This window comes from Mastigoproctus giganteus, chromosome 5 (genome assembly GCF_048544385.1).
Source record: "Mastigoproctus giganteus isolate SK-2022 chromosome 5, ASM4854438v1, whole genome shotgun sequence".
NCBI classification, from domain to species: domain Eukaryota; kingdom Metazoa; phylum Arthropoda; class Arachnida; order Uropygi; family Thelyphonidae; genus Mastigoproctus; species Mastigoproctus giganteus.
Window position 1 is genome coordinate 223959081 of NC_143579.1, and position 17560 is coordinate 223976640.

Sequence of the window (17560 nt, forward strand, 5' to 3'; positions counted from 1 at the left end):
TCAGTTATTGGTTGATTCAACTACTGATCATCTCAGTTGCCCAAATTATTCGCTGCATGATTCCTTTTGCCTCAAAGCTGGTACTTGTGCATATGTTTGTTCCGATATTCCATGTCAGAGACTTGGTAATTTGGATTCTCCTCTTTTCGATCTTCTCTGGCTTAAAATTTCTCTACCTCACTGTGTCAAATTCATCTGTTGTCTCTACCGCTCTCCCAACTCCACTAATTACTTGGAGATCTTTGACTTCCTCTCTTTGCAACTTGACTTTCTCCAGTCCAACTTTTCTAACAGTGAAGTAATTTTCCTTGGTAATTTTAATGTCCGCAACTCCAGCTGTCTTCCGTTTTCTAGTCACACCAACCCAGCTGGTCAACATGCTGAGGCTTTTGCAATTACTAATGACTTTGCACAGATTGTTCATTTACTACAAGAATACTGGACAATCCTAACCATACAACCAACACGCTTGATCTTTTTCTCACAAACAACCACTCTAAGTACACGGTCGAAGTGAGTGGTCCTTTAGGCACCTCAGATCACAACTTGGTGATTGTCTTTTCTCCAATGGAGCCATTATCTCATGGCTATTACCAACCTTTACAACCTTGTAATTGGCATTACAAGAATGCAAAATGGGATGACCTGCGAGATTTATTTTCTTCTTTTTCTTTATTGGATTACTGTTTCAAAACTTCTGATGTCAACATTTGCTCAGATCATGCCAGTGAAATTATTCTTGTAGGAATGGAATCCTTTATTCCACACTCCACTTTAAAATCTCATCCTTTATCTAAACCTTGGTTTTCCAATAAATGTGTTAAGGCTGTTGAAGAGAAGAACATTGCATATCATAATTGGCTTGTTTCCAATTCTTCAGTTTCATTTTCTGCCTACACCAAAGCTCGCAACAACTGTAAAGCAGTTATTAATCAGTCCAAACTAGATTCTGAACAGGCTAAGAGTAGAAAACTTGATCCTTGCCCTAAATGGTTGCCAAGCATTCTGGTCTCTTGCCAAAACTATTGGCTGTAACTTTTGTCCATACCTGCTCCCACCTCTGTCAAAACCAGATGCTTCTGTTGTCACTTCAGCCAAGGATAAAGCTGACCTGCTGGCATCCCATTTTCTTCCAACTCATGTATCAATGATCTTGGTAAAACACCTCCCACCATTTCCAACACACTCCATTCAATGCCTCCTGTGGTCTTCCGTCAAAAGGATGTCAGAAAGATTTTGGCAAATCTTGATGCTAGAAAAGCTCCAGGACCTGATAGTATTTCTCCACTTGTTCTCAAAACCTATGCTCCTGTTCTTTGCCACCTTTTTTCACTTTCTTATTTCCAAGGTGCTTTTCCTTCTGCTTGGAAATTTGCTCATATCCAGCCAGTTCCTAAAAAGGGTTACAAATCCCTCCCATCCAATTATTGTCCCATTGCAATTACTTCTACTCTTTCTAAAGTAATGGAGAAATCAACTAACTGCCAATTCTTAAACTACCTAGAAACCTTCCGTCTGATTAATGATCACCAATATGGATTCCATCAGTGTCGATCCACTGGTGATATTCTGGCTTATTTTACCCATTTATGGACAAATTCAATGGAAAAGTTCGGTGAAACACAAGCAGTTGCTCTTGACATCTCAAAGGCTTTCAATCGTGTTTGGCATAAAGGTCTTCTAAACAAGCTTCTGTCTTATGGTCCTCCAACTGTTTTTTGTAATTGGTTATCCAGTTTTCTCTCTGATCGCTCACTGAGGGTGATGGGAGATTGCTCTCTGTCTTCTAACTTCTCCACTAATGCTGGTGCCCTCCAAGGTTCAGTTCTTTCCTCCACTCTTTTCCTCTTGTATATAACCTTCTTCCGTTGACTGGAAATCCTATCCATAGTTTTGCCGATGATAGCACATTGCATTCCACTTTCCATTTTGAGAAAACTTGCCCTGCTCAATCAGCTTCAACTTCTCGAATATCCGCTACCAATTCCTAACTCATACCTTTTTATAGGAAATTCTTCAGCCCGATGCTTACATCAAATTAATCCAATTGATACATTATATGAAACTAAATTTATGACATGATATAATGGTTTTAAAATTGTTAATATATAGGGGTTTGTTAAAAATAATCCTGTATTCAATTTCCATAGTCTATTCACTGCCAAAAGGAAGGGCAAAGTGAAGCCGATGCACATCAACCCACCAAAAACTAAACCATCCAGCAATAACGGACTGGAAATTGAAAGACAATTGTCTTCAATATTACTGAAGACAATAATATATTCCCCATCTCCCTGACAATAGAATCACCGATAATAACTAGTTCCTGTGGGACCAGCGCATTCTGTCTTGGAGATTGCCTCTGTGTTGCCTGATGCACAGGTTGTTTGTTTGTTTGTTTGTTATTTAGGAGCATTAGCAACTAAGGCCATACTGCTCTGGGATATGCGGTGGTCATTCTCTGACCTTTCTGCATCCTACATATTTGGTGGTGATGGGCTCGAACCCCGGTCTAATCAAGAAGCGTGTGCTACGCACTGCTGCTCCTTCCCACCTGGCTACGGAGGCGCTTCTGATGCACAGGAGTGAGCTGTGGCATTGAGTTGGGTAGCTGAGAGCTTGATGGGCCTTCATTAATTTCTTCAAAGGCATTTACCCTACACCCCAAACTATCATAGATGCCTATCAGAACACTGATGGGCATCTATGATTGATAATTGAGCATCTATAATTTATAATTGAGCTAGCGCCTAATATTTTCACAATGTCTGCACCTAGCACACACAAAGACATTCTTGGCTAGATCATGTCCTGTTCTAGACAGGCCTGCAAACATTTCACATTTTGCACATTGTTTTAGACTGTGATGCATTGAAGAATCGCAAGCCAGAGCACTCTGGCTATTCTATGAACCTTGCTTTGCTGCTCTAGTCTGGGTCATGATTCCGTTAAGTATAATTTAATAACAATGAACTTTAATAAGATTAATAAATTTTACTGATTAATTGATAATACTTACTAATCTTACAGATTTCTAATACTGTGCTACATTTTTTGCTTCTAGTTTTATGTTAAACCTTATGCTATTCCGTATCGTATAACAATGGCGACAAGTTATGAACGTAAAATCTACGGACACTAAGTATTAACTTTCAAAATCGCTATCTGAATTCAAAAATAAACCACGGAGCTTGGCTAGAACTATAAAGCTACTTATAGAAAATAATTTAGTATAACAATTAAGTCAATAAAATGACTAAATATAAATGAATTAAAAACAACAAAAAAAATTTTTAAAGTTTGTATCAAAACTTGATTCAGATGATGGTGCAAAAAAAAAAAAAAAAAAAACCTATGAGAACAGCTAATGATAATGAAGCATCTCTTAAAGATGCCATTTCTTTGTAGTTCACACAGAGACGAAGTTTAGGAGAACTCATATCTGGACCTTTGTTGTGTGAAAAGGCACTGGATTTTAACAAAAAAATTAGGCGGTCCCTCAGATTTTAAAGTCAGTACGGGCTGGCTAAAAAACTTTAAATCGTGGCATGGCATTAGAGAACTTCACATTGAAGGGGAAATTTTATCTTGTGATGTTGCTGCAGCGGAATAGTTTTAAAAAAAGTTTGTCAATCTTATGGAAAGCGAAGAATATTCCAAATATGACATACAATGCTGACAAAACTTGAATAAACTGGAAGTCACTGCCTCCAAAATCTCTTGCATCTTGCCATAGCTGCTCTGGGTTTAAAGCGAGTAAAGAGCGAGTTACAGCTATGGTTTGCACTAATGCCAATGTGACTCATGCTTTGCCATTGATGTTGATAGGAAAATCAAAGAAACCATGTTGTTTTAAAAATGGGCCTGTGAGTTATAATGTGCAAAAAAATGCATGGATGAGCTCAGAAGTGTTTACTGATTAGTTTACCAACAATTTTATTTTGAACATCAAAACGTATCGTTAACGAGAAGGCAAAGTGGGCAAGGTTTTGCTTATCCTAGACAGTGCTTCCTTCAATGGAAACATTGAACAAAATAGATGACAGATTCGAGGTCATGTTTCTTCCATTAAATGTTACTTCACTCCTCAAATTGATGGACCAGGAAGTCATTGAAAAGTTGAAGTGAATCTACAAAAAACAAGTCTTGTGTTCTTTAATTTTAGCAGAAAATAGCAAATAAAGCACTGTAGCTTTTTCGAAAGAACTCAGTCTCAAGGACGGCTGCTAAATGTTAGCTAACATGTGAGAATCACTCACTGTGCAGAATTTGAAAAATGCTAGGAAAAAACTGTGGCCTATTGCAGAAGAAACCATAGGAGGATCAAATATTGAATGAGATGATCAACTTGTGTCAGTTGATCCATGTGTTTGAAGATTGCAATGAAGGTGATGTAAGGGCGTGGCTGGAAAATGATATTGATACCACAGGGTTTCCTGTTTTAAATGAAAACGAAATTGTGAATGTAAAAGAAACTGGAACTCCTGAAAATGATATGGACGAAGACAATGACAAAGAAAATGACGTTAACACTGGGCGTACACATACTGAGGCATTTGCCGCACTAGAGACTGTAATGGCTTGGTAAGAGCAACAAATTGAATGCCTGTTCAACTGAACTACTCTTGCTGAAAAAGAGTGAGAGATCTGGCAGCAAAGAAACAAAGTTTGAAAATGGTGCAGCAAAAAATATGTAATTATTTTCGTTAAAGGCCTATAAATGTGTTATTGTGGCTGAAAGTTCCATTTTTTTTTGTTACCTATGAATAAAAATACACAAGTACAACTTGGTGTTTTTATTTCTAAAATTATTAAACCTTTTTTTTTTTTTTTTTAAGCCTCCAGAATAGTATTTTTGATGAGTTCAAAAATTCGAACAAATCCGAAGTCCGAACCACCCCCAGTCCTAATTATCGATGCTCTACTGTCGCACCCTCGCAAGAAAAGTGACAACTCAAAAATTTTCAATTTTCAGAAATATCTCATAAATCTGAAGATTATGTGTTGGACTTGTAACAGGAAAAATGTCACAAGAATAATCCGCTAGATCGCACTATGTGTCACTTTGGCATTACCGATAACGCGATGGAGGCAAACGGAAATAGTGTCGTAGCAGTTTTTGAGTTGTGTCACTTTTCTTGAACAATATATATATATTTTTTTTTTTATTTAGTTTATCAGTTAATCAGTAAACCAGTTATTTATTTTTATATATTTTTATTTTGTTATTTATTTTATTTTTTTTGGCCATGCATCAAAAACTTATGGCTTCCTTGCACTACATAGCTAATACTGGTACTATTTCTAGGTAACACGACATTCTGTTAGCCCTAGTATGTTGACATTAACCTGGAGCAGTTTCTTAACTTGGAGTTTGAATTCACTCATTTTGTTAACAACACACAGTTTAGATTAAGTGTTCTTTTACAGTTTACTACCCAGATACATCCCTTGAAGTTATTTGTTTGTTTCCCTAGCATTAGCTTCATTTAAAACAACACTACCCTTGATACTTCTTGAAAATATCAACTTTTGTGACCACAAGCAAGAACTCTTGAGGTGTGTGTATTACTCTGCACACATCTCATTACTTTGATCTCCATATTATCATATATAAAGGGGACTATATTACTCCCACCACTCAAACTAACAGTTTCCCTGAACCATTAAGGTCCTTCTACTTTAGTAGGGCAAGCTATACTGATTAAAATTTCCCTCAAATAGCTTTTCAGAGTCCCTCAAGTCTTGAGTCAATCCACAAGGCTTTGTACATATGTCCTTCATATCGTGCTTGGGCAGAATTGCAGACATTACATTCTAACCTAACCTGTGTCATTTTTTCAGCATGGTTCTATATTTATCTAGCAAATCATCAGTTTGTGACATGAAACGTTAGAAACTAGAAACAGTTACAATAATCACTGTCAATGAATAAAAATTTCATAAAGAAATTGTGAGATGACTTCAATAATATATACTTTAAGGCCCTAAATCGGCAATTCCAAACCTTGTTTTGTTTTAAGATGTAACCCACATTTATATTTCATCAATATTTGTAACTCAGTATGATGGGCCCAATATAACATTATAGAAATACACATTCTAAAGTAATTACCAAAACACTGCTTTTATGACTTAAATCTTAACTCGTATTACAATTTCCTCCTCACATAGGTGAGGAGGAAAGCACACAAGTAGTCTCTTTTTCTATTTTTTATATTTTCTTTTATATTTTATCATGCTTTGATTATTATTATTCTCTTTTATTTATTTTTTTAATATTTTTATTTCATTTTACTTTTATGTATTTATTTTATTATTATTATTTTTTTTTTTTGGCCAATGCAGCAAAAGCCTATGGTTTCCTTGCACTATACAGTAATGTTTTTAAGACTGGAAAACACTGCCCTAAACCAATAAGAGTAAGAGAAATCAACTTTGTCCAGACAGTGGGAAAAACTTACACCAAAAGCACACTTATCAATTTCACAATAACCCTGCCCTGAAATGGGACTGTAAAATATAAGAATGACTTTATAGTTTGAAATAAAATTAAATAATAATGAGTTTAAGGCTTCGAATCAACCAAATGGTTTACAAGTATTAACTATCATTTGATCTGCAGCCATAAAATCATTACCAGGACATTTTTCTCCTCTGGCTATATACACTATGCCAGCGGTTCACAAACTGTGAGCTGCGATGCCCCAGGATGCCGCAGCAGACTCACAGGGGCACCATGGGATATTTTAAATTTTCGTGGGAAACACAGCAATACTAGACATCTGTCGGACACTGTGCGAACTACTAGGTCAAGGTAGTTCACATTTTCAACATTATCACAGTTTCAACATTACTTATTAAGTTGTTTGGACCTAACTACTTAATAAACGGAACTGTTAGGTATTTCTTTGGCCTAGGAACGCCATGAAAAAATTACTGAGACATTAAGGGTGCCATGAACCGAGAAAGTTTAGGAACCTCTGCACTAAGCCCTCACACAAACAGATTTTATTGCTAACAACCTGTACATGTCCTGAAAAGTAGTCAAAGATTCACTGCAACTGGGAACTAAATTTTTTGCAAGAAAGCTGTTTTTAAGGCTGCAGATGGAAATGTTATAGAATTTCCTTATTAAATTAAATTAAATATACATAATTGATCATACTTGTTTGATTATGATATTATCTCTACTTGCTTATTGATGAGGTAAAGAATTAAATATACATAATTGATCATACTTGTTTGATTATGAACAGTAAAAAACAAATAAATAAAAAATAAATAACATTCACAATTTTATTAAGTTTTTTCAAATTTAGATACATGTGTAAAAATCAAGAAATAATGTATATGAACACTCACATTTCTTCATATGATCAACTGCTCTCTGGAATGTATTTCTAAGCTCTTCTAACTCTTTTTTATGTTCTGGAAAATAGTTGATTTATAAATTAGCAAAAATATACTTCATTAAGTGCCTTTTGAATAAAAATGAACAGTAATTCATGTATATTCAAATTACAAAGCATGGATACGATATGTGCAGACAAACCACCAAACAAACTCCCTTTACAAAACTAAAATGCTACTGTGTGAATATGGTACACAACATAAACCTGAAACCACTTCCAGATGACATCTTCAAGTATTTTATTCACCAACTGGAAAATGCATATGCTGCAGTAGATGTTAGCATAATCACAAAACTGTAATCATGGCAGAAGTTGGCCTCTTGTGTGATGAGTTACTGCAAAGTGTACGGACTTTTTTTTCCTGGAAAAGCAACCTTCCCAACCATCATGCACCTGGAGATGTTATAGAATTTCCTTATTAAATTAAATTAAATATACATAATTGATCATACTTGTTTGATTATGATTAGTAAAAAACAAATAAATTAAACATTTACAATTTTATTAAATTTTCCAAATTTAGATACATGTGTAAAAATTAAGAATTTCCTAATGCCCCAAATGCAGGATGACAATAATGGTGACTTGATTTTCCAACAAGGCAGATCTCCACCACATTACAAAAAAGAAGTTCATGCATATCTGAACACAGTGTTTCCTGGGAAGTGGATTAGAAGAGAATGACCAATTTTGTGGTTCTCATAATACCCTGATTTGACTCATTTAGATTTTACTCTCTACGGATTCACGAAAGAATAGGTATATATTCCATCTATGCCAAGAATAATTATGGAACTTAAACAATACATTTGTGAAGTAATTTGCTGTGTTGACAGGAATATGTTGTGTCTGCTAGGAATTAAATTACAGAGAGGAAATCTGCACAGTAACTAAATGTGCCTATATTCAACACCTTTAATTAAAAACCTTTACGATATCCTCCATCACCTGGATGTGGTTTCAGGTTTTTATCACATACCCTATTCACACAATAACACTTTAGTTTTATAAAGGAGATATGTGGATATCGTTTGTGTGTGTGTGTGTGTGTGTGTACATTAAGGTTGAACTAATAAAATGAGGGAAAAAGGGCTGACAGATGGAAGTAATGGTAATAGAGGCATGTGATGCAAGAAAGCGTGTGAGCTTGCTTACTTGTGTAAAAATTGTGTTCTTTGAAGTGTAAAAGAACACAAGGTGCCAAAACTAGTAGAAAAAGGACAGAAAGAAAGATAAGTATTAAAGGTCATTGATAGGGAAAGAATGTGAAAAAAACTTAAACCTAAATGATAAATTGAATTATAAGATTAATTAAAAGGAAAGAAGCTACATAGGAAAAAAATGATTGTTTAATTGCAAATAAATAGCAAGCATCAAATGGAAGGCAAGAAAATATTTTGATGTTATAAAAACCTAAAACATAAGAGAAAGAAAATTAAGAGTTAAAATATTTGATTCATGCTAAAAAAGACTGATACATAATGCAGGTATTTCATCAGGAGACTACACCTGATCATGTATGAATAACTGCTTTTCTATGCATATCACATATCTATTGATACAGCATATTCGTGTATCTACTGATACATGCATATTCCTATATCTACTGATACATGAATATGGGAATATGCATGTATATGCAAGAAAGCAAGCATATGAGCTTATGTAACATCAGCCCAAAAAAAAAAAAAAAAAATTCACACAACCATTCCCTCTAAAAGTTTGTCCAGTTCCTCCTTGAATTTATTTAAGCTATCAACTTCCACAACAACAAATGGAAGTTTGTTCCAGAAATTAATCACCCGCTGGCTAAAGGCAAATTTCCGCACATATATTCTACATGATTAGGTGTTGTCCCCCAATGAAATACCTGCATTATGTATCAATCTTTTTTAGCATGCAGCATTTATTTTCAACTCTTATTTTTTCCCCACCCACTGGCTAAAAGGCAAATATCCGCACATCTATTTTATAAATGTCTTTCTCAATTTGATTTTATGTCCCCTCGGGTGAGTAATCTCAAAAAGAGTCAGCATTCTCCCATCAGCATTGCACTTTTTCAAAAAAATCAAGGCCTTATACAATACACCTCATTCAGATTACTTCGCAGGTGCCTAGTCTCTAGATGCTGCAATTTGCAGAACTTAGGCCTTTCTTGGTAACAGCAACCCCTTGTTAAATCCACCAATGTCATTGCCCTTTTCTGTACTTGTTCCAACAGCTCTACATCCTTGCTAAAATGAGGCCTCCAGACTTCTGCACAGAGATGTGGTTTCACCACTGCCTTATACAAGGGGACAATCACCTCTTTATCCCTGCTAGAAAAAAAATTCCTGTATATCATTGTACAGCTCAAGACGCCATGAGCTAGTCTTGCAGCCTGTCCGCACTGCTTAGAAAACTTCATATCTGACTGCACAATTACCCTCAGGTCCTTTTCATTCTCCACTAACCTGAGTATAGTACCACACAGTTGGTATGTTGGTATACACTGCTACCAATATGCAGAACTTTACATCTGTCAATGTTAAATTTCAGTTGCCACCTCAATCCATCTGCTCAACTTTTCTAGATCCTGTTGCAGTAGTGTACTGTCATTAACAACCCTGCCAACCTTCATATCACCTGCAAACTTGGACATTAACCCTAATATACCTTCATCAATATCACTGATAAATATAGAAAACAATGGACCCAACACCAAACCCTGGGGTACTCAACTAATAACAATTAGTCCACAAAGAGCAGTGTCAATTGATTACAATTCTGTCTTCTTCCACTCAACCATCCCTTTATCTATGCCAGCAACTTGGCCTGAATACCATTCTGCTCCAATTTGTACAGCAGTTTTCCATGTTCAACAGTATCAAAAGCTTTCCTAAAATCCAAGTATATGATATCAAAATTTTTTTTTTTTTTTTGCATCCAGTTCCTTCATGACCTAAAATCATAGTATCCAATAAAATTTCTCAGACAAGACTTCCCCTTAACAAACCCATGCTGTGTCTGAACTATAACTGCAGTCTAGATGATCATGCAGTGCTTCTTTAACCAGTAAAATTATTTCCCATTATTTTCCCTGGAACAGAAGTTGAACTAACAGGTTTGTAATTACTCATGTCACCCTTTGATCCCACTCTGTGAATTGGAGATACATTTGCACATCTCCAGTCCATGGGTAACTCACCTGAGTCCAAGGAAGCTCTCATAATTATGGCTAAGGGTTTGCTTACTTCCTTTGCTGCCTCTTTTAATATAGCTGGATAGATCCTATCCACCTCAGGTGCCTTTCTTATGTTTAACTTCAACAATTTCTCCTCCACTTTGCTCTCAGTTATTACAAAATCATTAAGTTCCCTGTTAGAGTTTAATAAGCTTCTGTCCTCTACTTCCCTGAATAACTCCTCATGTGTGAATGTGAGTGAAAGTGAATGTGAAAGCTGACAAACAAAATATTCATTTAGTTTGTCAGCTACCTGAGCAGGATCATCAAGAATCAAACCATTGATATCAAGTGACCCAATCTAATTCATCCCTTTCCTTCTAGAGTTTATATATATGTCTTTGCTGTTCTTCTTTGCATCCTTTGCCAAATATTTCTCATAATCTGCCTATGCTTGCCTAACCTTCTTTGTGACTTGATTAGACTAGCTTATATCTACCATAGTTTTCTGTCACCTGATCATTTACACGTATCCCATGCATTTTTCTTCTCTGCCAAGTCTCATTAGTTCATCTGACATCCATTTAGGTCAAAACCTTGAACAGTATTTCTTAGTTGTTATGAAAAGCTAGTAGCTTCCAAGATTCCTTGTTTAGAATTTGCTGTTAGTAACATCATCAGTTGGTCTCACTGCATGGAATTTAAAAACTGTCTGAGACTGCTATAGTCACCTTTATGAAAGCAAAAACATTTCCCTTTACCCTTGATGGTAGTTACATCTTTGAGTAAATCCCACATCAGCACAATGTTATCACTGCCACCTAGTGGTTTCATTATGTGCAGATTCTTAATGCATGAAGAATCACTGCTGATAATCAGATCAAGAGTATTACTCCCTTTAGTTGCCTCTCCAACATGCTGCTGTAGAAAACAATCATCCAATAAGTCCACAAAAGCCTTGCTAGTGTGCAAGTGACCAACCCACAAGTTCCAATCAATAGCTGGGCAGTTAAAATCCCACATTATAAGACAATCTGATTTACTGGCTCACTCTATTTCTCTGTACAGTTGTTCATTGTACTCATCAGAGTCATTAGATCTATAACACACTCCTACTCTCAATTTTACTTTCCCAGTGCTTATGGTACACCAAACTGATTCAACCTTGCACTGTCCACCCATGTCAACTGGATGCACGTCTCTACATTTTATGTGTTTCTTAACTAACAGCATAACAACTTCTCTCTCTCTTCTAATCCTGTGTATCCTTTCTGTACACACTGTACTCCCCAAATTCCAATTCTACATTCTGTATATCTGTGTGAAACCACTTCTCTGATATCCCAATAATATTTGCCTTTGATGTCTTAACTTGCACCTCAATTCATCAAATTTATTTACTAACTCCTAGCATTGGTATACATTCAACTGTTCTTACTCTTAGTTATCCTAACACAGCCCAAGTATTTACTTGTTCCATGATGACTCCCAGCAGTCCTGGAAATCCCCAGCACCTTGCTTTACAGGCTGTTGCTCATTCCAATAGAAGCAGTATAAGAATCACTTCTACCTTTGCCTGCAGCTACTGTTAATCTATTAGTCTGTGAATTCCCTCAAACCAGCAGTTTTCTGACACACGTAACACCACGATAGCATCAGCAAATATTCTTGCACCCTTTTTATTTAAGTGTACCCCATTCCTGTAAAAGCAGTTCTCTCCTGTTAACAAGCACAGACCATGCTGAGAAAATTCTACCCCATTAGCCTTGCACAATCTCTCCAGGGCCAAATTGATTGACAAGGTCTCATCACATGCTCCCCCCTATCATGTCTGGGCAGAATTGCAGTCACTATTTAACCCTAACTCGCAACTTTTTTTTCAACATTAACCTGTACTTGCTAAGTAAGACTGCAGATCTCCTACTCATAATGTCATTAGTGCCAACATATACAATAATATCACCCTTTGTGCCCTAAAAGATGATATCTGCCCTTTCGACCTATCCTTTTTGCATAAACCCATCTCCCTGACAATAGAGTCACCAACAATAACTAGCTCCTATGGGACCAGTGCATTCTGCCCTGAAGTTTGCTGCTGTGTTGCCTGACGCACAAGAGTGAGGTCTGGTGTTGAGCTAGGCAGCTGAGAGCTTGATGATTCCCCATTTTAATTCCTCTGAGGGTACTATCCTACTCTCCAAACTCTCATAGACACCCATCAGAATGTTGAGTTGGCACCTAATTTCTTGAAACTCTCTGCACCTAGCACACACACAAAGAAATTCTTCTTGGCTAGATCATGTCCTGTTCCAGAATTGTCCGGAAACATTTCCCAAGTTGGACATTTTTTTAGGCTGTGATGTGTTGGAGAATTGCCCCCTTTGGTCTTCCCCTAGACACAGCACTCCAACTACTTGGAGCTTGTTGCTTTGCTGCTCTAGTCTGGGAAACGATTTCTGTTTAAATACTATTTAATTGATTAACATTAAAAATTAATAAGGTTAATAAATTTAACTGACAATACTACACTAAGCTAAGCTAATGCAGTGATACATGTTACACTATGTAGTTCTTACGTTATACCTTATGCTATCAAGTTATGCTATACTGTAATGATCAATGTTAAATTAGTTATATCCTTAGCTAAATACAAAAGATATAAGCCCAACAAGTGTTTAATAACCTTCAAACTACTTATTTATCACAATTAAACCCCTACTATTCTTCTACACTACTGGTTATGCTCTATGATATTCGAGCCAAAACACTGCTACAATAGCGGTATGAGTAGTGAGTTTTAACTTACAAATATCACTAGTTAAATTAAAAAAAAAAAAAAAAAAAAGCTAACAACTACTAAGCCTATTTAATATCTTTGTAAAACACTATTTAATATGCTAATTAAGAAAGAATACAGTAAAAATTTCCGAAATACTTTTCCACTTGCAGGAGCTCGAAACTTTACATCTTGGCGTTTCTAATCTCATTCCCAATCCCTACTACCAAAATGTGCTGTTTCAGTTTAGTAAACACCTTGTAAGGGAGAAATGCATTTATGTTTGTTTCTTTATCATAACATTTGCCTTCCATAGTTTTCTTTGGATGTCTCGATTGCTTTCTCACTTCCTAGAAAACAATAAACAATCTGAAATATTTTATTAATTTAACTTATACTCTGTGAATCACAGTTACTTAGTTCTGCTATCAAGAGATTATGATACCTCCAATATTTTATACTTACTGTGCCAGTAATTTGACTTCACCAAGAAATGGATGTAATTTAACTCCCTGGTTTCTCTTTTTAATTTCTGTAATACACTAAACATTAATTAACTAAAGTGCTTAATAAGAGGCCAGCTCTGAGAGAAAAGTTTTCTGGTCCTTTTATTCTTATAGTTCATAAAATTACATGATAAAAAATCAGTAAATTAATATTGTCTCTACAGTTCCACATATAATTACTGATGAAAAAAAACAAAACAAAAAGTAAGCATTCTTCACTATAAGCTGTTTCTCTAACAACTACTCAATGGACTACTTTTCCTGTGCTCTTTTGAAAACAGAACATCATCATTAAGCAACCTCATTACATAGTAGTTCAACTTCTAGATACATAAACAAATATGCTAGAAATAAACTTAGTTGTAAGACAAACTCAGTTATAAAAACGTTGTAATAGACCTGTTTTGTTAGTAAATTGTTTTTCATACACAACTCTTTAACCCATTTTTTCATACACATAAAATCTCATAAATTGTAAACAATGTTTTATGTGAGTATCTGTTTTGTATGTTTCGTTAAATAAAAATTATCAATTCATGTCTTTTGAGAATCCATCCTTGAAATTTCTAATAAAAGCAATAACCTTCATGCTAAAGGGAAGTCATGGCTTCTACAATATTCTGTAAATGAATTTGCACTTAACCTTTGCACTGTAAAACTTATATTCCCCTCACTCTTTTTCTATATTAAAAGCAGAAAAAGTTCAAAGTGTTATTGATTAAAGTAGGTGGTCTCCAAAGTTCCTCCTTATATGCCACTATAGCATCTGTAAGGCAGAAGCTAATGCTGGCAAGTGTGAATCAGTGTGTGTGTGTGTGCGCGCACGTGGTGACTTCACAGCCAGGGAACACCTGGTCCCTGCCCCCGACTCCCATCCCTAGCTACGTGTAGGTGCATCAAGGACTATCATCAGAGCGAGGCACATACTGAGATTTCCAGAACTAGCTGGAGATCTCAAAGAATATGTGAAATGGAAAAGGCATCCAGTGGAAGAAATGGGAAACAGGTAAGGGAGGAAGGAGAAACCTTCCCTGAAAACGAAGAGAAAAGTATATAATAATAAAAGCAGACAACAGGAAACTTCAGTAATTTGCATGTTACAATAGCAACTGATTAATAATATCTCCCCTCCCATTAAATTCATTACAGAAATTTTAGCGTAATGATAACAAAAGGATATCTATATATTATAGAATCCTATATATACAAACCTTCTTTCCAATTGATCCTTCTCCTCATATAGTCTATATATGTAAGCCACAACTGCTGAAATTCTTCACCTTGTGTAAATCCAGCTTGCAATGCTTGTTCTGCTATTTCTATCAAAAATAAAATAGGTTATCCAGAAACATATTTAAATTATATGTTTTAGTGTTGAAGTTCTTGATGGAAGCTTGTAGCTCATAAGTTTTTAAATAAAGTAAAATTTATATATAATTTCATGTTTTCTCTTCAAATTATACAGGATATCCCTGAAATTAGTGCAATAAATTAAGGACACAACAATGGGTCCAGAAATGCTTCGTTAAAAAACTAAACCCATTCAAAAATCTTCTCTGCAACAGTACTATAATTGAACTTTTTACTTTAATTCTTGGGGTGCATTTTAAAAAAATTGGAGTTGTGAGTGTAAAGATGTGGATGACTAATTGCCTTTTATCACTACCACCTTCCCCTTTCAATGTTTGTGTTTTATTATTATTGCATTTCAATAATAATAAAACACAAACATTGTGTTCACAGAGATAGTGAATTGACTGTATGCATTAGTACACAGTCAACTCACTATCACTAACTAGCGAGTGACACCAGTCACTGAAGGAATTCATTTCCAGTGCACTGTACATAGAGTCGGGTACTGGTCTTTCAAGTATCCTAGTTGATTTGTAAGTGTTTCTTCTACTATAACAATACGATTGTTGCCTCCTGTCACTGGATTGGCATAAGGACTCTTTTGTCTTATAAAAATATATTTTTGCTAATTTTTGTACAAATAAAATAAAATACTTCTGTTATTAAAATATTTGTCTTACAACAGCTTAATACAAGGTCTGTCCTACTGTATACATTACTTTTAAAAAACTGAGTTCCATCGTACTATCTTACTGCTGTGAAGAAAAATTTTAAATGGATCTAGTTTGTTAACAAAGTACTTCAGAACTCATGTTTGTATAACATTTATTCTCCGATTTAATGCATATATTTACTGCCTGTATTTCTAAAAATGGTTTGGTTTGGCAAATATTATGTAGTGTTCATGGGCTGCACCAACAATTTTTAGGCCCTTACAGACTGCACTAGTGTGCAGTGCAGACATGACAAGTGTAGCATTACTCACAAAAAATATAATTAACTGAAACAGGGGATCTACGAGGCTGTTTGCCATTGTGAGATAATTAATTGAGAACAGACAGGGTAGAAAAGTACTTTCCAGAAAACTGCACTCCAGGATTGCATAAACAGGCCTGAAGATGGGAAACTGCATCCCCGAAATGTAACCAGAATTGTTTAAGTGTTTGGCATTGTCATATATTGCATTTCAATAATAAATTACTTAAATCTACCATGTGATATATAGCATAGTCACAATTAATTATCTGGCCCATGCACATAAATGCTTCATCACCTGACTAGCAACACTTATAATTTAAGAATCAAATTCAAATAATTTAAGGATTTCATTGAAATTTTAAAGAATTTAGTTTATCTTCTTTAAATATTGCCATTTACAATCATTTCCACATAGGTTTGCCTACGAATAAGTAAAAGTTAACAAGACAGAGGCTGCACAGGGTTCATAGGCTGTAGTTTGACTGGTACCCATAAACTTAACCTCTCAACTTAATTGTGCTCAAGGCATTCCAGGGACATTTTTAAAACAACATTAAAGGAAAAAAAAGCATTTTAACCACAACCAAAAAAAAAAAAAAAAAAACTATTGCAAACTAATATTTGTATCAAAAGCATTCCTGTTACATCAAAAATAGGGATTATTCTCTTCTAATAATATGATAAGCACGCTACAAATAAATAAAATATCATACTCCCTTACAGTATGATATAGCATATTGCCAAAATATAAATTTATTATTAAAAAAGTCAAAATTAAAATTATTATAATGCTCACCACCTGGTGCCCAATTACTGTTCATAAATCTAGTTCATGATGCACAGCTAAAATGTAATTTTACATGTTTGCTCAAGCCAAAGTTGGTATGAATATATGTGGCATGGCTCAGTTGTTTCAGAAGCATGACTGAAATATGCTATAATTTATTAATTTATTCATTTATTTATTAATTATGTTATAATTATTAATTATAATATACATGTAATGAAAATATATTTGTTTGTAAATATCTAAACCTGATTTGTCAAGTGACCTGCCACCATTTTTGCAACTATTTGGCTTTTTGTTTGCAGAGTGGGGTGGTACTGGACAAGCACCAATGCTGTGTTTGTTTAAAGTTTCAGGTTACTTGTTTTTCTATTTTCTTCTCCCACTAGTTCAATAAACATCTAAAATATTATCAGAGTTGTTTTTGAAAGATTTATTGTTTTCACAGAATAAAGATGATAACATGAAACCCAATATTTTCTCCAGATCACCACTAACTACACTGTGGAAAGCAAGATATGTAATTTCAAATTCTGCAAATTGTGAAGCATGCCAAATTTTAAATAAACCTGAAAATGGAAA

The 17560-nt window shown here is 35.1% G+C and overlaps 1 protein-coding gene across 1 annotated transcript in view; it reads right to left on the reverse strand.

Moving 5' to 3' along the window:
• The window catches only part of LOC150086161 (spliceosome associated factor 3, U4/U6 recycling protein-like), a 192475-nt gene that overhangs the window by 75375 nt on the left and 99540 nt on the right, over positions 1 to 17560 (reverse strand). The window contains exons 9-10 of the mRNA XM_090374426.1: positions 15072 to 15179; positions 7366 to 7431 (exon numbers count right to left, since the gene is read on the reverse strand). Of these exons, the coding sequence (XP_090230552.1) occupies positions 7366 to 7431; positions 15072 to 15179 (174 nt within the window). The remainder of the gene's footprint in view (positions 1 to 7365; positions 7432 to 15071; positions 15180 to 17560) is intronic.